Raw genomic sequence first — 27,350 nt, forward strand, 5'->3', positions numbered from 1 at the left:
ATTGAAGTTGTAATAAAGCAAGAACAGCTCTTGAATAGCTTTTCCGTGTATTTTCGGATAAAGAGTCGGAAAATAGTCGAGCAGATTCCTCTGTTATAGATTCCATACTTGGTTTGGAATTGGAGTTGGTGACAAAGATGCATTTGGTGATGATAAGTACCGGAAGCGGGACAACTGGCAACGATAAATTGCATCAGCTATAATATTTACCTTACCTGGGACGTGCTCTGCGTTAATTAATATGTTGTTATGTAAAGTTTCTAAACTAAACGTCTGACTAAAATCATGACATCTGATGATTTTGAGGTTTCTTGTTTAGAATGTGCACCGCTCCTTCGTTATCAATATGAAAAAGCACCTTTTTATTCCTAAGTTCAGACCCCCATAAGATGATAGATACCATAACAGGTAATATTTCTAGAAATGTAATGTTTGATAATAAACCGCGCTTTAGCCATGTTTTTGGCCATACGCCATGAGCCCATCAACCCTTGAAATATATACAAAAACCTAATGAAGAACCTCCGGCACTGTCTGTATAAAATTCCAGTGCTTCATTAGAAGTCCAAAGTCTATCTGGCATTAAAGTAAGGCCATTAAAATTCTCTAAAACGGATTTCCACACATCCTAAGATCATCTTTAATGTTCGAATTAATTAGTCCATAATTCGTATAAAGCAGGTCAGCACATTGACTGGTTCCACCTCTTCCCAAAAGAAGTCGTCAATGTAATGTACAATACCGCCCTTAGATTGTCTTACAGAAATAGCCAAATGAAGAAAGGAGGCAAACTCGTTGAATAAAGCACAGCTAATTGAAGCGCCAAAAGGGAGAGATTTATCGAAATAAAAATCTTGATTAATTTTTAAACAAAGAAGATCAAAATCAATTGGTGAGATAGGTAGGAATCTGATGTTCAGCAGTTGTCGTTTGTTGATGTAGTTTATAAGTGTTTCTGGTTTCTCGTTTTGTATATAGATTATACCGTTGGTTTTCCCGTTTGAATAGTTTTAGTCATTTTGGGGCCCTATATAGCTTGCTGTTCGGTGTGAGCCAAGGCTCCGTGTTGAAGACCGTACTTTGACGTACAATGGTTTACTTTTACAAATTGTGACTTGGATGGAGAGTTGTCTCATTGGCACTCATATCACATCTTCTTATATCTAAGTAATCTGAAAGTTGATCGATCGTCGGACTTACTAGCTAATGTTTTATTTCCATACAGTTTAATAATGTCAACAGCGTTATCAATATTCGAGTAAACAACTGAACATTTCTTTGGATTATTGAAGTCATTTACGGATGTATTTTCAGGATAAGATACATGATGAATTATCATGAATTGACCGTCCTCCTTCCCCTTTGGAATTAACCCAATGGGGAAAATTCGAAAAGTTGGCATTGTCTTAAATTTAAAATGACCAGCAACACGCCCTGCAACTATTTCTTTTTGAATTGTTTGAAGAAGTATAGCTGGCCTCCCTTTAGCGCTTTTTAAGTTTTTTCGTCATCTGTAGGTAAACGAGGGCCTGAGTAATGCAAAGGAAAACCAAGTTTAAAACCTGACAATAAAGACAATGCACTTGATAAAAGTGGATAATCATGTAAATATATTTCTAAATTTTCTACATTAACTGGGGAAAACCTAAGTGAAAATGTGTCGCTATGTTTTGACATTTCATTGACGCCTGCAAAAGTAGGCTGGTGGTGACCTCCACGTGTTCAGAGTGCGTGTTTGAATCTGCAAGGGTTAACGTTGCAACGCTTCCCTTTCGTATTGTACGCTTTACATGTTCTTGCTTGCAGAAAATTTTGCTGACCTGATGGCTGACGACCGGAATGAAAGGACTCAGTCTGGGTTATTATACCCACATTATTATCATTACTTTGACCTTGATCTCGCATAGATGTTGTAATGTAAAACGACCGTCTGTCTTGGTGTATGACAGCCCAAGACGATTGGGGTCTTTGTGCTTTGCGGAATCTGAATTGCTCATCATAAGTTCCCCAAGCATAGGATTTGTTTGCTGCAAATTTCATATACTTTAGAAACTCCTGAACCAAGGAACTCTGGTCATGTTTCTCAAGCAAAACACTCATATATAACTTAAAAGCGCTTCTCCAAGTGTGGAGTTTAGATATTGCGCGACATTGCAAAGATTTAACCCGCATATTCCACCCTTTTACAACTATGTCACCACCTTGATCAGGAAAATTTGCTAGTTCCCTTGAAGACTTAATCAACAAACTCTGGTCAATAAATTCCGCTTTCCAAATTTTCTCTTTTAGCTTCAAAGGTATGTAACATCCAATAGGATCGAAAATACTTTCCTCGAGGCCGGGAAGGTTCTGAGAAAATTTTTTTAGATGAAGGTTCTGTCCCAGTTAACGTTTGAGAACCCCTTGAATACTTTTAGCATCAATGACTGACTCACCAGATCTCTCATTGTGTTCTATGGTTGGTTCCTTGGAATCAGCCATCCTTCTTTTCTTGACGCCTTGTCCTCTTGTCGGACTTTTCTTTCCCCTTGCAGGACTTTTCTTTCCTCTTGCAGGACTTTTCTTTCCTCCTGGCATATTAGTGTGTAGTGGTCAACGTAGGATCAGGGAACGAAAAGGGGTGATCTCTAGTAATTATAATGTCACAATAAAGGGATGATTTCAAGTAATTATAATGTCACAGTAAAGGGGTGATCTCCGTTATAGATAATGCATATTTTAAGGTTTTTCTTGTCATAGAACACACCGAGGGGTGTCAGGATTGGTCAAATGAAAGACCGACCGTAGGGAGTTCTTTTTTGGGGCAATCATGACACCCCGAGGTGTGTTCTACGACAAGAAAAACCTTAAAATATGCATTATCTGACTTATATACCGTCAAAAAAATATAATTTATTATAAAGATTTGCAAAATTTTGAATCCTATTTCACCGACCACGCTAAAGTGGTATATTCTTTCTAATGCGTTCAGGTTTTTACACGCCCTACGGCTTTGTTTTTTTTTCTATTTGTAATGCCATTTATATCGCGGAAAAGTGATTATTTTTTTACAATTTTAATTGAATTGAATGAAATATTTAGAATGATTTTCTTTTGAATAGCAATATATTCTTTTTAACAGATAATCAAGATATATAATGTATAACCCACACACACACACACACACACACACACACACACACAGACACACACACACACACACACACCACCCCCCACCCGACCCCATTGTGAGGTACGTGGATGTTATTCAATAGAATATAAGAATATTTTATTAGATGTTCATTTGATAGAGTAAAAGGTAAACATAAATGTAAAAAAGTTAAGAACTGACACGAAGGGAGCACGAAATCGTGATACATGTACATGTTATACGAAAACGAATATCAATACATGTAGGTTACAGTATGATTTCCTATTCAGTGTGAATCAATAAGGTTTTCAAAATCTTACACACGAATATGTTAAATTTGGATTTATTTTAAAGTGTTATGGAAGTTTTACATTAAAATTCATCTCACATATATGATAATGTCTCTGTATTGTAGCGATAAATTAACAAAACTTCACATTATTTGTACTTTAAATTAAAATGCGGGCATTGACGATTTTGTTTCACCTATCATAGATTGAACTTTAAAAAAGTAAATTCCCTAATCGGCAACAAAAAACAATCAGACAAATATAAATTTGAAGTAAATTATTACAGTTTGCATTTTTACCAAGGAAAATAATGACCTCACACAGGTCATTATTTTATGCCTTGGAGCATATTTCATTGAAACATGGTATCGTCCGGGTGGATTCTTCGAAAGAATGATCTATCGTTCTGAAAGAAAATAACTCCATATAGGTATATAAAGTAATTAAAATGTCACAATAATAATTGTAATATACTAAGCTGAATAATTCCGCAGTATGATGTTGAAATACAAGGTTGTGTTGCAATCATCACAGGTACAATATTTTTTGATTTTTTTTTTTTTTTTTTGATAATCAAAATGTTTGTATATAATTAAACAGATGCTGTAATCAAGTTTTTAGTATTACGCGTGAGAAAGTTCAATGTGCTTTGCACATTTAAGAATTAAAAGCACGTGAAAATGATCATTCTTAACTAACAGAGGCGTTCCTTATGTGTGTCTGCATCAGTAGACACATTTGATTTATAATACTTAAAGATTATAAACAAAATACAACGTCCGCCAGTGGCCTCATTAAATTCAATTATCTAATACACAATAATTGCTATTATTCTATATAAAACAGACATGACAAAATGAGAAAAAAATTGCTATTATAAATTAAGACAACACACGTTGCTGGTTTCTAATTAAACGAATAATCATTGTACAACTTATAATGCGATGGACTTTTTTACAAGGACAAAGGTAACTAGAATAGTTTTGCAGGTAAAGTTCTATACTCCTTATATGCATATAGCTTTCGTAATTAAACCTTGTGTAGCAAGTAAGTTAAACTAACGCCAGTTATTAGAATATATATAATAATCTCATAGCGATCATTTTTTGTTGTTGAATAAAACATGGAATTCAGGAAAAACAATTCTTTCAGTTCATATTGTGTTTACACCTGTCTTATATTTTTACTACAGTTAAACTAAGAACATTCACATATAATTACAGTATGATATTGTCCCAAAATATATGGAACACTATTTCAATTGGGTCAAACATATATGGAATATAATTTGTTTTGCTTCTAAACAAACTTATAATAAAGAAAATGACCGCAATCAATATTATGAAGGCTCATTAAACGCATTTTAAACATTTCAATATGATACCCGACTAGACTAAAACTGCAAGTAATTTCAAGTTCAAATCAAATATATTATCATTATCAACTATAGGTGATCATTAAGTTATATTGAATTTGAAGAAACAAGCAGTGAACAGTTTACTGTTGGAACAAGTGAATTGATAACAACGGCATTTGCTGTCGAAACAAAACCGTCCAAGGATATAGCAACTGAATCATTAGACAATCATTCTACAACTAAATCGATAACAACAAACAGATCTATTTTGATGGAAAAGTCTACTGATATGAGATCTGAACCATTGTCGACAACAGCATCAACAGAACAATATTTAAAGGCAACATTTATATCAACAGAACACGATTATTATCTAAATCGATACCAACAAACACATCTATGTCAACTGAACAGTCTACGGATACATCGATAGAATCTGTAACAGATATTCTACTAGTTTTGTTGTTGGTAGGCAGTGGCAAATCTACTAGAATTCCTGCGAAAATAACAATTACTTCCACCTTGACTGCAGGCTCATTTTGTAGTTTACCACATACAACACAAATAATGAACGATGTATTTAGGAATGATGAATCAAGTTTGAACACAATTGCCAAATTTAACTTTGTGCTCGTTGTTGCCATAATCAGAAGTTTGCTATTTGGTTTTCAGAGTATTGTATGTTTTGTTTTTTTTTTTTGCGATGGTTATTGCATTCTGGGAACAATCAGAGAAATCATTCTGAACAAGAAAACAACAAAAACATAGAGTAAAAATAGTTACGATGCACTCACAGAAAATTCCATCCTATCCTTTATCTTAACTGAATCCATTACTACTTTATAACTGTCAAGTAACTCATATAAAATGCTGACGTATAATTGTTTCCACTTTTCTATATGGATGATTCTCATATTTTTTTTCTTCATAAGAATGATTTAATTAATTGAAATAATTTCGAGAATTTTTTAACAACAAAAAGACTTTTTTACAATTTGATCTAATGAATAACTGTTTAATTACGCAAGTAAACATTCCGAAAATTACTGCCAGAGTTCGTTTGATACATACATTAGTATATGTTGCAAAACAGCAACGGAATATGATATCAAAAATGCATATTTGTAGAAGATTTATACAACTCAGACTATATCCATTATACTTTTTCTTGTAAAAGTAAGACTTAACCCACTATACCTTTTCTTGTAAAAGTAAGACTTTACCTACCATACTTTTGTTATGTAAAGGTGAGTTAGACGATATGTTTTATTTTACATTACAATATGTTAATTGATATTTAGAATTTCCTTTTCAAAATGACGTGAATGTTAAGTCAATTAGATGGTTTAACTTTGTTGGAGAGGATATACTCTGGACCATTGACGTTCCAAACATCGTTGGGTTCATTTAACATTTTATTGATTTAAAAAATTAAATTTTGTTTTCAATTTTTTTTGAAACTTCACAAATTACTTAGTACATATTACAGTCACATTTGAATATGTCACTCGGCATTAATTTAATATTGAAAGGTGGAAATATGATAAGAGCCATTTAAGATATGATCTAAAGAATATACATCTCACAGCACTTATGAATAACAAGTAGAGACAAGTTAAAATATAGCTAATTACCCCCAAAATATGCTTCCCATTAAAATCGATCTCAAATCCTAACATGATTAAGGATATTCGCTTCTCTAGATCTATTTCAAAATAACAGGCTTAATAAAGAAGATTATAAATTGATAGTAAATAAATAACGGAACTAGAAAAGCAGAAAAATATGGAGGGTCCGTGACCTTGTTTTCGAGATATAAGCCATTGAAAATTTGGCGAGAAATTATTCTCTCTAGATTTTTCATACATATCACATTGGTACCTTTTTTTTTTCAAAAACTATGAAAAAATACCAAGGATTTTTTAAGATTTTCAAACATGGCTTTTAAACTATATGGAATAAAATTTTTAAATGAAAAGTAGGGATACGCGGACAAAAGTTTTAATGGCACTAGATGGATGAAACCAGAGGTTTCCGAATCTCTGTCAAAAAGTCCAAAAACAAGAAGAGTTAACATCCTCAATTCCTGAGAGCAGACATCAAGAATAATATGTCACAATTCTGATTATCCTTACACACTACACTACATGTACGGTCTTTTTCAGTTGAACAGTCACCTGCTACTGTTTTCAGTACCAACACTTCAAATGGTTCCAACTCCGGTGAGTATAGTAGGCTATACAGCAAATCAATTCGTCATAGATAAAGGCAACAGTAGTTTACTGAAGTTAAAATCTGATAATTCGATCAATAATAAGAAAATCAATTTAACCAACAAAAACTAAGGCAATTCTAAAAGGAGCGAGACCGGGTGCGTCGACATGATAAGCGCATCTGTCTATGAATGCATCGTTCGAGATGCGAATCAATACTCGGGAGTTGTACACAATCGGTAAAATTATTATAAGACGTCTATTGTGGTGTCTAAAGATCTAAACATGTCGCTAGTGAGTTGAGACACCGATACATTATATAAGCCAACCAATTATTGAAGCTGCTTGAAATATGCAGTCCCATTTTCAGCCGGCCTTTTTCATTAATCTGTTTTAGCAGTGTTTGTTAAAGAAGTACTAACCTGGCAACGAAATCTATGAAGTCTATGAAGTATAGTAAGAACACATGAGCGAGTCGTGTATATATTGAGATATGTAAACGCTATACGATGGAACTTGCATGCCACTTCCTAGAAATGATCAAAAATCTATTCGTTACAATCATCAGAATATAAATATTCGCCACCTTAGGTTTATGTAATTTTTTTTAATGGTTCGGTTTTCTCTCTTTCCACCTTTCTCGACATGTTAAAATCACAAGAATTTTATATGAGCATTGACAATAGTTGAAGTACTTTGACCTATCTTTTATTCACTGATAGCATTTATATGTAGTATTATCAAGTACTGTACATGTTTTTATCGTCTGTTATGCTGAGTTCATTGCGTTTTACTGAGAGTTCACTATGTTATTAATGAATTGACCTTCTCTTGACACGAGAGCAAATTTATATTACATCATAAAATCAAATAAGAAGACGATGCAAAAAATAAAGCTCTTAGATATATAAATTCTCCTAATCCTTAAAAAGAAACCGCTACGCCGGAAACAGTATGACTACTCGAGGCAGATGAGAGTCTTACAAAGTCTCAAGACCCTAAGACACCATGCAATTATCCAGGGTAGATTGCTTCAAACAAGTAACAGTAATGACTATTAAGTCAGAGCAGCATGACGTAAACTATCTTCTACTGAACATCATGGACACGATACATGTATTTGCTATACTTCATGCCAACAGTGTTCACTTGAAGTCATGTTGATAACTAAATTTGATCTTTAAGAATCAATCCCAGTGTCTGCCTTATTGTTTTTGCCATTGATCCAGACAAGTGCTATAGTAGAATCAGAAGTAGTTACATTCTGATAGCGAAATAATATGTCTACTCCCATCTATACCGAGAACAAGAAAAAGGAACAGATTACCAGAATTTGAAATAAAGTTCAGAACATTGGAGTACTTCAGGGTCAGAAATACTCCAATGATCCGACCCCATTTTATGAACACTATCAAATCGACCCACTGACATCTTAACTAGACAGGATAACCAGTATACAACACAGATTTGTTTGTATATGCAATACTGTTTTGGATTTGTCCTGAGTGCTCGGGATGCGTCCGAGTCAATTTTACGTGGGTACCGACTCGTAATTAAGAATGACATCATTATTTGAAAAATAAAACATTTTTGATCATTTACAATTGATTTTTCTTTGTCCGGCTTTGGTAATAGTTTTGTTCTGTTTGGTTTATACGCGCTTTACTTTTTTAATAAGTTTTATATTTTCAAATATTTTTGGCCTCGAGCATTACTGACGAGACATTCATTATCAAAATACGAATCTGGTGCAGAACAATTGATACCGTAAATGTTATTGTTGTTGTTTTCTTTCTTACTTTCAAAGGACCTGTTAAAAGGCATACAATATTTATTTCTATATAAATCTATTTGAACTATAATAGTGCTGATTATGATAGTTCATACATTTTACAGCTTTATATTTCAGAGAACTCAGAGGTGGAGATGACAATTAAAGCTTTTATTGTGGTATGTCCTACAGGATCGATTATTTTAGATGTATTAATAATCTGTAAGACAAAAAAGTATTATTTACATTTGTACACAAGAAATGTGTACAATAAATCTGATATTGTATAATTTGCTTTATGATACACACTCGATTTGAATCCTTTTTTTTTAATTGTTTCAAATAAAATCAAGTTTACTACACAATCACATCATTAAAACTCGTGAAAGGTATAAATCTATATTTTTGGTACGCATGACGCGCATTTCGTCTTTTTATGACAAAATACATGTAACTACTAGATCAACGTACAGTGTATCACTTCATTTGCAACCGAAGCAAATACACTTTGCTAAAACTTAACATTTTTTCTTCTTGTGTCCAATGATATGTTTAATTATTGATACATTTTTCTGGTCAAATATTACAAAGGTACCAGTGTTTTGTATTTTATTAATTGCAAATTATTGGAGTTAAAACTTATATAAATGTTAGTTGATCATTTGGAGTACCACTGCATTTATCATTCAATATATTTAAATATAACATCTAAGGGTTGTTCAGTCCAATATACTTATTTTCAACATTAAATAAAAACGAAAACAAACGTTGAATTTAACTTTAAAGAACAATAAAACAGCTTTGAAAAAAACGACCTTGTACATTCCGATTGCAAGTTATTAATTAGTCACAAGAGGTATACTAGTATTCTAGCTCACTTACATTGCAAACATGATTCACTAAAGGCAACAAGAGTTTACTGATATTCGAGTTTCATAAATCCATTATGAAGATACAAATCAAGGTAACAAACATGCTTACATCATATGATAAAGTGAAAGCAAAACTGCCTTTTAAAACCTGAGAGAATCGCATCAATTCGAATGGAGCAAGAATGAGTATATTAAAAGGTTAATCTACTGTGCATACATCGCTAGCCATGTGACTCAAAATATGTCAAGATAAGGATAAGGACACAATATACAAATCATACCATTTTTCTGGTGTCTTTAACCTAATGTATCAAGTTAATAGACCCTTAAACATGTCCGTCATGAGTTGCCTAATAGGTATTACCAAAGAATACTGTAAACGCTTAAAATTGAATTCCATTTTTCATATAGATGTTGTGATGGCTCCAACAGATATTGTGTTGCCTCTAACAGATGTTGTGTTTGTTGTGTTGTCTCTACGAGATGTTATGTTTGTTGTGTTGTCGTGTTGTCTCCAACAACAGATGTTCGGATAAAACCGTCTTTACAAAAGTTGTTCCAATAAAAAGATGATTCAATTCTCATGTCTACGGTTTGCAGTAACTTACAATACTATATAAATTATGGCTTGGAATGTAACCTTAAGGTACCAAGAGCGCAATAATTCGTAATGCATTTTCAATAGGGTACCAGTGGTGTTCCCTATTGTTTTCCTCAAAGACTACACATACTAGAAAAAAGATGGGTAGCAGTTCCTATTACTAGAATGTTAGCTTTGCATAACAGCCAAAAAAATATATATCGTCTGTCGACAATAAATGACTTAAAATACAGTTGAAAAACAATTTGTTTCGTTTAATGAAAAGGGCACATTTTTTTATGGTTCCTACGTTCAGAAGTTTAATATATTTTAATACTATGTTAAACAGGAATTTGATTTTCTGGATTTTTTTTAACCTAATTTGACAAGCTTTCGATTAAAAGTAATTCCGATCCTGTGTCAGCCAACCAGAAGCTGTATAAGATTCTATTCTGAGTACAATCATAGGGTAAAAAGGTTGCCGGTAAAATGTAAACACATAATTGCACTCTTGTAACCTGAAGGTGTATTTTTTAATTGGATGCTTATCCTTAACTAGTAATATTAAAGATACTGATATTTAGGACAATTAAAATGTCTCAAATGAATTTATAGAAAGGCATGTTCATACAATATATATCATTTCCGTCCAAATAAGTTTATTGGTGTTAAATTTGAGTACTATTATATTTTGTGGTATTCTTCTCAGTTATTTTACCGTTTTATTTAAGTAAAGACATTCTTTTTAATTTGTTGATTCATGATAATCTTTGCAATACCATATTTTCGATTTAAAGTAATTCCACTGGGAAAGTGTACACATGATATATAATATTGTCACTAGCGCTTACTTGCCTTTATGAAATCTTCAGGCGACAAATTTTCAATTTCCTTGACGAAACTGTTGTTGGTAACGTTCATGACGTTACAATATTAGTAAGAAGAGATAATGCAAACGTGTTCACGTAGATCGAAATTTCTCTGAAAGGCTTGAAAGCGCTAGAAACATTATCTTAACGAACGTTGATTTATTGATGTGAAATGTAGTCTTTGCGAGTTATAATTGTTTTCTATATAACTGTGCATTTCACCTTTAAAACTTATAGTCTGGATAGGAAAATTGGGAGGTCTATGCGTACGTAGGGCTACTTTAGTGTACGTTTTATGCCTTCGCAGTCACAAGTTGTTTAAGGCGGATGGCAAGTGTTTTTCATGTCTTTGTTTGAATTTATCTTTTTTTCGGGGTTAGTTGGTGGATGTCTACTTTTCTCCGCACATTATGTTTATAGCAATCAGGATAAAATCAATGTAATTTAGCATACAAGGGATAACAGTCTGTGTCTGCAGATTTTATATGTAATGTTAATATCATGCAATTGATAAGTCTTGAATACTGCCGTTTACCCCTGATATAGACTGTCTGTTTTAAAAGAGAGTTGGTTGATTCCTGATAAACAGGCGACATTCTAAGTGTAACTCAGAGGAGAAACCGAATGTCTGTTGTCTTATGTTCGATAAAGTCTTTCTGACATCATGAAACATTGAGTGAAAGTCTAGTATTGATGAATATTTTTTAACGAATACCGATTAACTTGTTATTACATTGTAATTGATTAGATTTTTTGTTTTATCGAGACTAATATTAAGGTAAAACAAATTACAAGTGTTTAATTAATTTGAGTTTGCAATTAACAAACAAAACGTGACATAACTTGAAGATGAAAGTTTATTTTCGAAATGACAGATTTTGCTATATTAAAACGTATTTTTTCAGTTTGAAATACGGATTAAAACATTAAGAAAATATTATGGCAAATTGAACTTTTTTTATGATAAACGAAATTATCGAAATATGGTATATATATTAAATATGGTTTACAAATATAGAGTATTTGTGGAAAGTAAGTATTAACAAAGTGTGTTAGATCAGATAAGAAATAACCATAATAATAGTAATAATCATAACACCATCTGTGTATATATAAAAGTATAACAAAAATACCGAACTCCATGGTGAATAAAGGCAACAGTAGCATACCGCTGTTCAATAGTCATAAATCGATTTAGCTGAAACAAATCCGGGTCACAAACCAAAACCGAGGGAACACGTAAATTCAAAAGGGGAAGTCAATCTCAAAATTTAAAATTCTTTTATATTGACAAAACTGGGTGTGCAACTTAAAAAGATATAATATTTTAATGTGGCAATGATTGGCACCCAGAAGCATAAACTGTGTAAACATACATCACATGCATACAAAACAACTGGCTAAACATTTCAAACAAACATACATATAAATCTAATCTAATAAAGACGCCAACAAAAAGGTTGTTGTAGTTGATAGTAAATCGACAAACAACCCAGTATAATAAAAACGTATTTGATAGTATATATCGGTTATAGAATACACTTTTTGATAAAGTACAAGTTAAGGAGAATATAAATACAAGGTTAAACAAAATCGAAACAAACTGTGAAAACCTTTTGAGTCCGAATCACATCTCAGGACCCACTGCTTTATATTTTCAATGGTATCTGCTCAATTTTCTCACTAATTTTCTAGAATCTAGAATGAGCGTGAGATGTTGTTTACACACTTGTCTATTGATGAATAAAATTGAGAATGGAAATGGGGAATGTGTCAAAGAGACAACAACCCGACCATAGAACAGACAACAGCAGAAGGTCACCAACAGGTCTTCAATGCAGCGAGAAATTCCCGCACCCGGAGGCGTCCTTCAGCTGGCCCCTAAACAAATATATATACTAGTTCAGTGATAATGAACGCCATACTAAACTCCAAATTGTACACAAGAAACTAAAATTAAAAATAATACAAGACTAACAAAGGCTAGAGGCTCCTGACTTGGGACAGGCGCAAAAATGCGGCGGGGTTAAACATGTTTATGAGATCTCAACCCTCCCCCTATACCTCTAGCCAATGTAGAAAAGTAAACGCATAACAATACGCACATTTAAATTCAGTTCAAGAGAAGTCCGAGTCTGATGTCAGAAGATGTAACCAAAGAAAATAAACAAAATGACAATAATACATAAATAACAACAGACTACTAGCAGTTAACTGAAGAATGTATAGATACATCTAACAAATTTGTCTTGATATCTCTTCTTTGTTTCCTTGATTTATTTTGAATTGGTCATGTCTGTATTTCTGGCTTTGCTCAAAATTACCCAGTTTATTAAAATTTTGATACTAAAGTGAACAAAAGAGTCACGTCCATTTTTTCCTAAAATAAAGTCTATTTACTAAATTTCCTACAACCTTTGATATCATTCACAGTATCATTTATTCATATGTTGACTGTTCAGCGTATGTTCACTGGTGTTAATATGTCTTTTGATTGAGTTAAGCCATTTCAATTGATATTTTATAGTGTGTCTTTCTATGTTGTGATGTTACACTATTGTTTCAGATAAGGGTGAAGGTTTGGTACCATTAAAACGTTTAAACCCGCTGCAATTGTTTGCACCTGTCCTAAGTCAGGAATCTGATGTTCAGTAGTTGTCGTTTGTTGATGTGGTTCATATGTGTTTCTCGTTTCTCGTTTTTTATATAGATTAGACCGTTGGTTTTCCCGTTTGAATGGTTTTACACTAGTAATTTTTGTCGGGCCCTTTATAGCTTGCTGTTCGGTGTGAGCCAACTCCGTGTTGAAGACCGTACTTTGATCTATAATGGTTTACTCTTATAAATTTTGACTTGGATGAAGAGTTGTCTCATTGACACTTATACCACATCTTCTTATATCTATCTAAGTCTTGAACAGCAAAGACAAAAAGACAAATCATCTTGCTAGGTTCTTTCATTTCACTTTCAGATATGTTGAGGATGTTCTTTCACTCAATTAAAATCATTTCATTGCGCGCTTGCATTTCATATATCCCAGTAAACTTGAGATCAAGAATACTGACGAAACTAGAAGGTCTACTTTCTATCCTAATCTTTTCCTCGATATTGACAGTTTGATCACTTTAATCTAGAATCTATGACAGACGTGATGATCTCAACTTTTTTATTGTTATCTTATAATTTTTCAACGGTAATTAGCCTTTTCCCCATCGTATCTCAATTAATATGTTCACTTGGGTACACTGTAAACACTTCACTAACAGGGGTTTGCTCTTTACACAAAAACTGCTCTAACAAAATTATGAGGAAGAACGAATGAGGTCGACGCTACAACAGTATTGCATCATCAATGAATTGTTTTACCAAAACGATGTGTCTCAACTAACATTCTACGTGTTTTCGCGGCCGTATCTTTATATACTAGAAAAGTCGTCAGATTTGTCTGAAGTCTATACAGCACTTTTCCCTTTTGTACGTTTTATCCAATATGTGTTATGCCTGATGTAGCCAATATAAAACTTTGCCTTGGGTTCATTTCAACAAATAAAACAGACAGAATATACCGAATGGACAAAAAAAAACATAACTTAAAGACGGAACCATGCAAAAATCATAAGACCACAAAGAGACAAACAACATACAGCAAGGAGGAAAAATAATTAGAAATTGAGAAACAAGAGCAAAAACCGGTGTTAAAGAATGATACCCAGATCTTGCTCCACATGTGGTGCCTGTCGTGTTGCTCATGGCAAGTAAAACTTTGGTATTACTTGTAAGTCGCATACGGTGATTTTACAAACGAGGATAAGAAAACGGGAAGGGCTACGAAAATCAAGGCATATACGTGATGATCTGCGACACAGATATTCCATAATGTTTAAACACAGCATGATGATGTTCGTAAACTTTTGAAAGGGATGAATTCCATTAACCCATTAACTGTTTTTTAATCAACAGATTCCCTGTAAGCCGCTATCATGTACAAAAGAATTCGTGATAGGAAAGATAACCTCTAAAATATCGAATCAACATGGAATAATATACTCCATATTCAGGCGCTACAAGAATGTTGATACAGAGAAAAGTTCACAATTGACACCCTCGATTCATCTCTATTGTCGTAAAGTTTATTTTCCAAATCAACCCTCACTGTCAATTTTTAGATGTAGTGCAAGATATTTAACTGGCTTAACTATATCAATGGTATCTTGTATTTTGCTTTCTCTGTGGTAGAAGCGTTTAAGATAGTCAACCAATTATTATGTGAGAGGCATGTGAAGTTAAAGGATAATGACAGCTTCCTTTTATTTTTCCTAGGAGTTCTTCTTGTATCAATTTCGCCCCATGTGGGTCAATGTTTGCAATTGTTTCTCCATAGGCCGTAATGGTAACGTTTTCTTCTGTTGCTAAGTCCATATCGTTAACTTGGATATGTATGATGGCTCGTTTCGAAGCTGAGGCATTTTCACATATGTGGTTAAATTTTCGGGGTACGAAGTGAGATTACTTTTTCCGTAAATTAGCAAACCCCGAGAATCCTTTCGTGATGCGGCTCCTCGTGGTAAAAAAATCCCTTTTTTAACACAATAAGTTCTTTGAAAATTTAATACTTTGAACACATTTAATAGCTCCATAGTTTTTACACATTTATTCTATGTTCCCCTACTTTCTAAATAAGCACAAATGGTTCAGCTCAGTCACTTGTTTATCATAGAAACGTGTCAAATATCACTACACAGAGATTTTTTTTTTACACACAACTTTGAGTTCCTCATTTTGAGGCGCATTAGGGATATTGACCCATGTGAATAAAGGACCAGGGCGGTAAGACGAGGATCACCTTTGGATTGCCAATTAATTGTTTAAAACATATCCTCAAAATGAAAAAAAAATCATGTTGTCAATAAAACAAAATATTAATGAAATTATTTTCAACATTTTTGTTTGTTAAATAAGTGTTTTTTTTTTTTTTTTGGCAAAGCTGTTAAAACTGTTGTCTTGGTACAGTTTATCTAATATGAAAAAAGAGTTAGGTGAAGTTGATTAAAACACATTTTGCGTTGTCACGTTTACCACATCAACCTCTTCATATGATCTGTATATGGCATATTGTAAAGCAAAGTTAATTACTATTCGAAAAAATGAAAACAACACGTCATAAATGTCATGCGTCCGAAAGCACTTTTCTAGATTTACCTTGATCAGGAACGCTCCAAGCCGAATATTTGAAAGCCAAGGTTGCATAAGTATCGAAACAGTTGGTGAGTTTTAAGACCAAAAAGAACCTAAAGAAATAGCCAAATCAATTTAAGGTCGAAGGTGACAATTGAAATATTCTTACATCCCAATCAGCGTACGTTTCAGACAACAAACATTCCGATGTTGTGATCTTATTCTTGTATCAAATGCATATATATATAATCAGATCTACCCTAACATTGTTAGGTTGATTTTCTAGGCACTTTTTATATTTACCACTAAACGTTGTGGAATAGAAAATGTAAAAAGTAGAGATTGCTTAATATCATAAATGTTGCTTCATATAACGTTATGATATACAAAAATTAATGAATTTAACTTTTGGATTTCAATTGAACATGGAAATCTCTCCATTTGACCCCAAACACCTGTAAATTCTTTGATTCGTTGTCGATAAGAGGACCTGAAATGAATTAGCGATTGTGTATTACTGCATTTAGTGATGCACACACATACACCTTGCAAAGTAATTATGCATTTTTTTTTTATTGAGTTGCATCTGTAATTTTTGTTAACTTTGATGGCACGTTTATCTTATTTTTATTACATATTGCTGATTACTTTTTTATTTTACGTTTCGTATTACGACTAGGTCCTTAAGCCCACATCTTCTTTTTATCCATTAAACACAATTGCAGTATTAGGTTTGGTGTATAGTTTATTTATATATTTTTTAGCATGGTTTGTTAACCTCTAAAATTTCTTTTTATTTTGCAGTTGCATTGTTTTCTTATTGACGTCTATCCAAATTTTGTTTTCATAAAACGTAGCAGTAATTAGAGTATGTACAATTCAGAGGTGAAGTGGTGTTGAATTTGTTGACCTTTCCTGTTAACATGAAAGTAAATTTCCTTACATCGAGCCGGGAACCAGTTAGCCAGTGGTTGTCAATGGTTGCTGTCTGCCATATTTGTTTAGGTTTTTTTCATTGTTGTAGTTTAAATCATGCCGTTGGTTTGCTCTTTTGAATTGTTTCACATTTTGCCATGCCAGCGGATATTATAACTAACTTGTTGTATAGAGTTTGTTTATTGTTGAAGGCCGTATGGTAACCTGTAGTTGTTCACATCTTTTTTCCTTTGGTTTATATATAGTTGTCTCATCGGGAATCATACCACATCTCCTTACTCTTATATACACATTTATTCTAAAACCAGTTGTTGGTATGATACGGGTTATGTTCTTCTCAAATATCTATGATGGTATGATACTAAACCCCTAATGGGAGGGATTGAGCTTGATTTTCATATGATGAAGACATAATCTTTCAATCAGTTTAATTGAGGTCTGGAGCTGGCATGTCAGTTACTGCTAGTAGTCCTTTGTTAATTAATGTATCATTGTCATTTTGCATAGTTTCTTCTGTTACCTATTCTGACATCGGACTCGGACTTCTTTTAATCTGAGTTTTACTGTGCGTATTGCTGTGTGTTTGTTTATTCTACATTAGCTAGAGGTAAAGGGGGAGGGTTGAGATCTCACAAAACATGTTTAACCCCGCCGCATTTTTGCGCCTGTCCTAAGTCAGAAGCCTCTGGCCTTTGTTAGTCTTGTATGTTTTTTTTAATTTTAGTTCATTTTTGTGTTTCGCAGTTTTATATGGTGACGTTTTTGAGAAATTGCTATTTAAAGTGAAAAATTCATATGAACGGCGCTTTTTATGTGCATTCCATTTTGATACCATGTTTAATTGATTTCATCTCTATAAGTACAAATGCTGTTATATATCATTTTGTTTTTGATATTCAGATGCAATTCAAAGAGTTTAAATACTTGCTCTTTTCATCAAAATCCGAAATATCAAAATCTGCCAAATTACGAATACTTTGGACAAACGGTTTACTTTTTGGTCGTTGGCTTTTTGATACAACAGTTAGTATTTCAAGCATAAATTTTTACCTTAATCTTTCATAAATATGAATAAAATTATCGAACGATTGAAGATTCGTGAATACAAATAAGCAAAGACTTTGTCGCTGCTAAAGTAGGAAGACATTGTTCGGATAAACGTAAAACTTCTGTGGCGTCTAAATTCAGTCATGATACGTAAAATTAAAAGAAATTACAATTGCTAGAAGGCAACGTCTTTTTCATATTAATTTCGACCAAACTTCATATCAATCGCTGTTTTAGAAAAAGGAAATCAAAAAAATAAAATGGATAGTTTCAATTTAATCAATTTCAATTTCTGAGCAATGCACATTTGTTGTACTCGTTTATTGAAAATTAAAGACAAAGTACGCATATTTTCAAAATTTTAATTAAAATTTAAATAAACTAATCTGCAAAACCATTGGACATATATTTTTTAAACGATATCAACCTTCAAAAGTGTATTGTGCGTCACATCATATGAACAGATATTTATTCAGTAACATATATACTCAAATGAAAATTACAAACATTGCTTCATTTCACACAATGTAATATTGTTTTATTCCATTATGAAAAAATTGCTTTGAAATATTGAAATAAAATGTATATCATTTAAAAATTATTATTTAAAGTTTTTTAAAATGTAAAGAAACCGATATTGCTTTCATCAGATTTTAATTCAATCTTGTTGTAATCTACTAAATTATCGCATATCCACTAAATTTTAAGTCACGAAGACTTTTTTATAATACATGTTGCATTGAATAACCAACACTACAAGATATAAGAATAATGTAAACACTTTCATATGTGTAAATTATGCACAATTTGCCATAAAGATATTTGTAAAATATATGATATGTAATAGTTTTGAGATAAACATCCACGTATTTAAGAATTAATCCGAATTAATCCGAAAACAAAATTCCTGTATTCTTTTTATGTGTTTTAGAGTTAAAAGGATAAGATTGTCGTTCTAAAAGGGGTAATGGATGACAACATGTGTCTGAAGCTTTTAATTATAACACTATGCAATTATTAATAAGTCTTGAATTTTGTTTTTAATCCTGCCCTTGACTGTCTATTTTGGTAGTAGGTCAAAACCTAATAAACAAGCGACATTCTAAGTGAAAAAATAGAAAGAAGCTGAATGCTTATTGTCATAAGAACTAATACTCTTAATAATCATAATAATAATCAATATAAACATAACTTCATTGGTCTCTGTTGAATTGTTGCACTAATTTTCTAGACTCAGGTGATTTAAAGCTTGGGATGCAAACCTCTCTGTTGATGAAGACTACATAAATCTCTAAATGTATTTTTATTTTGTTAAGTTGGGTAAGTTGCTGTATCCCATTTCAATTTTTTCATCTTTATTTATGAGACCGCTCATATGAGAGGTTTGTGGGGGTCTTTTATGACTAGGTTTGATGGGAATAGGAATTAAGGGCCTTTACATATATTATTCTATTAATTAAACTATTGCAACAAATCGTATAATTTATTACTTATGATAATAAAGGTTCATTCATTACACATATTTTCAACATGCATATTTCCATCTCTATTTATTAATATCAGAATCAATGTCTTAGTACATTAATTTAAAAATGTTGCGGATTTTAATTGATTTCTAGACAATCAATTTGACTGCAAATAGTTGACAGGGGCGAGTTAAACCATGGAGTGAAAGAAAAGAACAATCATTTAAAAATGGAATATTTGATGTCAAATCAAAAAATGTTCACGAAAAAACAAGCACGTACCAATACGTTCATGGCACATTTAATGTTATTACAATGACTCCACATGACCTAATAACATTATTTGTATTATAACATATAGTTCATTAAAACTGATGTAAATGAAAACTTATGTATGAGACCGCACCCTTTCCCTTCTAAAACAAAAAAATACTAAAATATGAATTGCCTGGACTTGACAAGATTTGATAACCTCTAATCCAGTACAAAAATAAATAAATCTTATTTCTTAATCATAAAAATATACACATCTAGTATACTTCAATTGATACAAACAACAACACTTTTGCCTTTTTAGTCGAGAATTAGTCGTCTTTCGACAATTTTTCTACGTCTCTGTAAAGGGGTTTGGAACGTGTCTGAAAATTTTGGTAAATAATATAAAACTGCAAGAAAGTATTAGTATTGTACACAAATAAAATACATATATCTACGGTAACAAAATTCAATTTCTTCATTTTGACGTTACTAGGACATTAGTTTAAATCAAACACATGAATTTGTACTATAGTTCTAGTTTATAAAATGTACTATTGACACTATTGTTTGATGTCTTGTTTCTTGATAGTGAACAAAAAAATCAGACAGAAACTGAAACTCTACTTTTGCAACCTTAAACCAAAGTGTTCCTTCAACTTATTATAAATAAAGGAGTATGGTCGATAAGGCCTAATGCTATATATTTTTTTTCAAATTCAGATTAGATACTTTAATTATATTTTCATAACGTATCATTTATTTGTAAGCTTTTAGTCTTTTTTGTATTTTTATTTTCAAATTCACGTATCAAATATCTGTTAATGACCTACAAACAATCAATTCAGTTTCCCCACCAATTTCAGTTAAACAAGCTAATTTCCACTGGTTTTCAGAACAGACTAATTGGTAATAGTTTACTGATATGCTCGACAAAAACCGTTTTAGTTCACTTACTAACATGTTTTTAAATCAACCTAAACACTTTTCGTCTTGATGATGACAAGGCTGATGATCTCTTGCATGACGTTCATTCGCAATAACAATTACACGCATATATCAGACAGAGACCATAATGTGATATGAATGTGAACCCGGCTTTGTAGTAGACCGTCACACTGAGCCGGATTTTTAATATGCTAGTTCAAAAGGTAATACGCGTCTCTCTTTTGGGAAATAATATATTGACTCAAAGTTGCTAGTGTTTATCTAACTCCGATATGTCTCGTGCTAACCGGAGAAGAAACAAATATCAATTTTCAGATTGTTGGTTTGACGTAGATTGGGGTCGAACCCACGACCTGCCGCCACGAGACGAGCACAGTTCCACAGAGATGGACCTATTATAGGATTAATTAGAGCCCTTACCACAACTTATGCATCATTAAGGTTTGCGGATTTGGAATGCCATATTCAGGAAATAATTTCTCGTTTGCATACATTTTAATATCAATAGCTTCTTAACAAAAATCGTATTACTTAACATGATCCTAAGTTATAAAGAAATACATAACACCAGTAACGAGTAGTTTTCTTCTTGTAACATTTTTGTGAAATTGATCGCTGTTCTTATCTTACTCGCTTAAAGGTTAATATTTGCAATATACATATGACGTTAAAGTACACAATTGGCAACAATTTTGCATAAAAAGCTACGAATATCTTATATGCTTTTTTTACCGACTAAACATTTTACATTTTTATCATTCATCATTATGCAAGTCTTTTAACATATCTAAATAGTCTAAACGATACATAAAACGGTCAAATTATCTATTAAAAGATGGCATCTCCAGTCTCTTATAAAAATATCGACTTTTAAAAATGAAAAATTGAAATATGTCTTAGACATCCCTTTCATACAAAATGCATCCATGCATGGAACATTGTCAAAATGTTTTAAACAATTGAGAAATAAAACAAAACAACAGTTATTCGATTTTTACGTATATGTAGTTAAGAATAGGTGCAATGAATCAGTACATCTCAATACAGAATCTTCGATGGCTTCGAGGTAATTTCAAACCCATTTTTCTATGATGAAGTGTGGATTCAAAACTTAATTTTTGGTACTGTATATCAAATTAGGATTATTCTTCAACGAAATACAGAATGGTAAGAGGGACTGTCAAAATAGGTGCAAATTGGGTACCCTCACGTTACCTGTCATAGACAACTGTCCCGTCTTGCATTATCCCCGCTGATTATACCATACTTTTCGAATGTCGCAATGGTTTTGTTATAACATCAATGCAAGAGCCGATTATTCATTGACGTCATTGACGAAACTCGTTCTTAAAAAGGAACTCGAAATTGTTATATCACGTCACATTCATACGTGAATTTACCGTAAAGCGTTACCTTAAGAGATCACGTATACATGCAACAGGTGAGCATGTACTATACATGCAACAGGTGAGCATGTATATCAGGAATGTGATACTTTGCGTTTCTGTTACTGATGTCGATAAATGATATTACTTTACATGTTCGTTCGTCATTTTATACTGTAATATATATTTTTTTTTGTACCCGCCACAGTCATTACATGTTTTTCGAATGTTTTAATATTGCACTTAAGTATACATAATTAATGACCTACAAACAATCAATTCAGTTTCCCCACCAATTTCAGTTAAACAAGCTAATTTCCACTGGTTTTCAGAACAGACTAATTGGTAATAGTTTACTGATATGCTCGACAAAAACCGTTTTAGTTCACTTACTAACATGTTTTTAAATCAACCTAAACACTTTTCGTCTTGATGATGACAAGGCTGATGATCTCTTGCATGACGTTCATTCGCAATAACAATTACACGCATATATCAGACAGAGACCATAATGTGATATGAATGTGAACCCGGCTTTGTAGTAGACCGTCACACTGAGCCGGATTTTTAATATGCTAGTTCAAAAGGTAATACGCGTCTCTCTTTTGGGAAATAATATATTGACTCAAAGTCGCTAGTGTTTATCTAACTCCGATATGTCTCGTGCTAACCGGAGAAGAAACAAATATCAATTTTCAGATTGTTGGTTTGACGTAGATTGGGGTCGAACCCACGACCTGCCGCACACGAGACGAGCACAGTTCCACAGAAATGGACCTATTATAGGATTAATTAGAGCCCTTACCACAACTTATGCATCTTTAAGGTTTGCGGATTTGGAATGCCATATTCAGGAAATAATTTCTCGTTTGCATACATTTTAATATCAATAGCTTCTTAACAAAAATCGTATTACTTAACATGATCCTAAGTTATAAAGAAATACATAACACCAGTAACGAGTAGTTTTCTTCTTGTAACATTTTTGTGAAATTGATCGCTGTTCTTATCTTACTCGCTTAAAGGGTAATATTTGCAATATACATATAACGTTAAAGTACACAATTGGCAACAATTTTGCATAAAAAGCTACGAATATCTTATATGCTTTTTTTACCGACTAAACATTTTACATTTTTATCATTCATCATTATGCAAGTCTTTTAACATATCTAAATAGTCTAAACGATACATAAAACGGTCAAATTATCTATTAAAAGATGGCATCTCCAGTCTCTTATAAAAATATCGACTTTTAAAAATGAAAAATTGAAATATGTCTTAGACATCCCTTTCATACAAAATGCATCCATGCATGGAACATTGTCAAAATGTTTTAAACAATTGAGAAATAAAACAAAACAACAGTTATTCGATTTTTACGTATATGTAGTTAAGAATAGGTGCAATGAATCAGTACATCTCAATACAGAATCTTCGATGGCTTCGAGGTAATTTCAAACCCATTTTTCTATGATGAAGTGTGGATTCAAAACTTAATTTTTGGTACTGTATATCAAATTAGGATTATTCTTCAACGAAATACAGAATGGTAAGAGGGACTGTCAAAATAGGTGCAAATTGGGTACCCTCACGTTACCTGTCATAGACAACTGTCCCGTCTTGCATTATCCCCGCTGATTATACCATACTTTTCGAATGTCGCAATGGTTTTGTTATAACATCAATGCAAGAGCCGATTATTCATTGACGTCATTGACGAAACTCGTTCTTAAAAAGGAACTCGAAATTGTTATATCACGTCACATTCATACGTGAATTTACCGTAAAGCGTTACCTTAAGAGATCACGTATACATGCAACAGGTGAGCATGTACTATACATGCAACAGGTGAGCATGTATATCAGGAATGTGATACTTTGCGTTTCTGTTACTGATGTCGATAAATGATATTACTTTACATGTTCGTTCGTCATTTTATACTGTAATATATATTTTTTTTTGTACCCGCCACAGTCATTACATGTTTTTCGAATGTTTTAATATTGCACTTAAGTATACATAATTCAATATTTCATTTTCAATTTAGAAAATGTATTTGTTATACAAAATTTAATCGTGTTGAACTAACTTTATAAAAGATACATCCATTCATAAATGCAAATATCAAATATTTGAGAAAATAACTCGAAACTCCTAAATTTCATTTAATCGATAGGATGTATTAAAAGCTTTTATTAAAATGTTTTATTAAAAGTAATATTTGAAAGATATATTGTAAAAAAACAATCTTATATGTTAAAATTGTTACGTAAAGATTAAATAGATGTTTTTAATAAGTTATGAAATTTAATACCGCCTTTTCTTTTCAGATACAGTTTTTGATTTTTCTATTGCAACCAATCAAGATGAAGCAATGATTGACTTGAAAAGTTCCTGTGCAATCGACTGGGTATAAAATATATGGAATACGTCTCTTTGGTCTTTCAACCACTAAACAAAACGGCAGTGCATCAAAATGGTTCGAGAACAAAGACTAAATAATATTCTCGTTATGCTATTATGTATCCACAGCGAAATTTTGGTAAGTTTCGTCTCGTTGTGTAACAACTCTCTATATCATTTATTGCATTCTGCTCTATCATTTACATATAAAATTTTCAATATCAATTATATAAACTTTGGAGAAGGCAGCTAAAATTCTATAAAGATTTATTTATTTATTTATTTATTTATTTATTTATTTATTTATTTTTTTTTTTTTTTGCTTATTTATTTATTAGACGTACCTTGCTTAGAAATCATTCGTAAAACTATCGTTAATACTTGTTTCTCATCAATGGATAATGCATACTGAATGATATTCTAGTATGTTAAAGTTCATTGTGAAACTTTATAAACAAAATGATTTTACCACTTAGAATTACCATTTGTTTCGATTTGTATCAATTTAAACAAAAATGGTTAATCACTTTTGACTTTTTACTTTCTGGCTCTTGTATTGTAACAGTAACAGGCAAACGAAAGCTAAGACATGATATAATCACACCCATAAAAAAATCCAAATCCATAGAAATTGATGTAAGCATATACCTAATTGGATATTGTGAGATCATGTTTACTTATAGATTGCCGAAACTTTCGTATCGAAAAAAACAATTCCATTTTTACGAACGCATACGTGATCTAAAACTATAAGATATGCGTTATTAGTATAAACGTTTCCACTCATCAAAGGGAACACAATATAGTACTATCAACAAGAATATTTCGAAAATTTGAACAATAGTTAACGGCTTAATTAAGTCTCGCGCAGACACAAGATGCAGTTTGCAATCAAAAATATTAAATCATTTACAGGCACAGTTAACAGTTTCCCTTATGTAAAATTTCTTTTTTTAAATATATATTACCAGCGTTAACAATAAAGGGTTCACGTTAACAATGTGAATACACTCATAATAGATACCAAGATTACAAGCAATTTTGCACGCCAGACGCAAGTTTCAACTACAAAACGACTCATCAGTGACGCTCGAATAAAAAAAAGTTAAAAAGGCCTAATGATGTACGAAATTGAGGAGCATAGACGACCGAACATTCTTCGTTTTTGTCCAAATACATCTAAGGTAATCTATTCCTATAGTTTTTTTGAAAAATTTAAAGCATTTTACACAATTAATTCATAATTATGACTTAATCAATGATAATTCACGTCAACACATAGTAGTAGGAGAATTGAGATCGGTAGTTTGAGTCAATGTTCTTTTGTTATTTGTTTTGTGCAAAGTTCCGATCTGGTTAGTCCAGCCCTTTTTAATCAATTTTTATAGTTTGTTCTTCTGTGGTGTTGTTACACCACTGTCCATTTTGTCGGCAGAGTTTAGCGCTTGCAAACATGTTGAACACTGCCATTTACGTTGTGTGTCTGTTCCAAGTCGGGAACCATTGATCCAGTGGTTGTCGTCGGTTTTTTTTTGAATTTTTGAATTTTCATTTGCAATCATACAACATCTCCATATTTCACTATCATAGCAGCGACGCAGGTGTGTTAGACATGAACAAAAATAGTTATAGTTGAATTTCCGTAAATAAACTATGACTAGATGTATCTGTTATGTCTTCATGTATAACTGTGATTTCATTTGAAACCTTCTATTATATCCGTTGTATCGCTCAATTTCTATTTTTTATCATTCCCTGGTTAATCCCTGCACAGAATACTATCATATAAATTTTGCAGTTTTAAGGAACAATAATATCTAAGATGTAGAATCATCTTATTTCTATACCGCTATTATAGTATATTAACGATGTTCTAAACAATAGCTTCCCGAAAGGTTGAACTTATCAAACGCCATGGACATGCGGCAACATTTGAACACACTCTGATATCAACATACGGACTTTAACGACGAATAAGAACCCACAACTTATCTCTGAATTTTTTAAAGATATGCCTTAGAGATAACAGACTTGTAGGAGGTAGATAGATATATATCAGTCTTAAATCTGTTATGCAAAAACTGAATTATTCTAATTAGTTAAAGATTAGTGGATACATTTAAAAACTCAAATTTAAAGATTAAACCACAAAAATGTCAATCAAAATTGTAAAGGAATGCTGTTAAATATTGTTAAACAAGAATGCTCGCATATACTGAAATCAAGTCAATGTACTTTGCGCTTTATCTGTTTATTGTTGCTACTGAACTCATGCTTTCTTGCACACTATTTATGATCACCATCAACCGTTGTACATCTAAATATATTTCAAAGTGTAAGAAAACATGATCAATGAGGTACATATCTACTGTGACCGTTGATATTCTTTGCAGTATAATTGATATAAATAGTATATAAATTAGTAAAACAAATTTGATCTGAAACGGTCATTTTGATCTGAACAGCTCCTAAGACTAAACAATAAATAATAAGTCATTTCCAGCCTTTCCGTCAATTTTCAGACTTATCCACTGCGATAAATTAAGTTCTGTTCAGACAGTTGCACGAATTTAAGATGATTTTTTTTATATATCTCAAAACAACGCACAATTATATCTGATTGAACACATTGCTAATTAAGAAATTCAG

General features: G+C 32.2%; 1 protein-coding gene across 7 annotated transcripts in view; it reads left to right on the forward strand.

Moving 5' to 3' along the window:
• LOC127737462 (A disintegrin and metalloproteinase with thrombospondin motifs 18-like) overlaps positions 1-27,350 on the forward strand; it is a 270,986-nt gene that overhangs the window by 80,783 nt on the left and 162,853 nt on the right. The window contains exon 1 of one of the 7 annotated variants that reach the window (XM_052248173.1): positions 24,710-24,840. The exons of 5 other annotated variants lie outside the window; for them this stretch is intronic. In XM_052248173.1, coding sequence (XP_052104133.1) covers positions 24,775-24,840 — 66 coding nt within the window. In that variant the 5' untranslated portion in view covers positions 24,710-24,774. Of the gene's footprint in view, positions 1-24,709; positions 24,841-27,350 lie in introns of those variants that run through there. One more of the 7 variants, XM_052248166.1, reaches the window with a different exon arrangement.

Source organism: Mytilus californianus, unplaced genomic scaffold (genome assembly GCF_021869535.1).
Source record: "Mytilus californianus isolate M0D057914Y unplaced genomic scaffold, xbMytCali1.0.p SCAF_4, whole genome shotgun sequence".
In the NCBI taxonomy this organism is placed as follows: domain Eukaryota; kingdom Metazoa; phylum Mollusca; class Bivalvia; order Mytilida; family Mytilidae; genus Mytilus; species Mytilus californianus.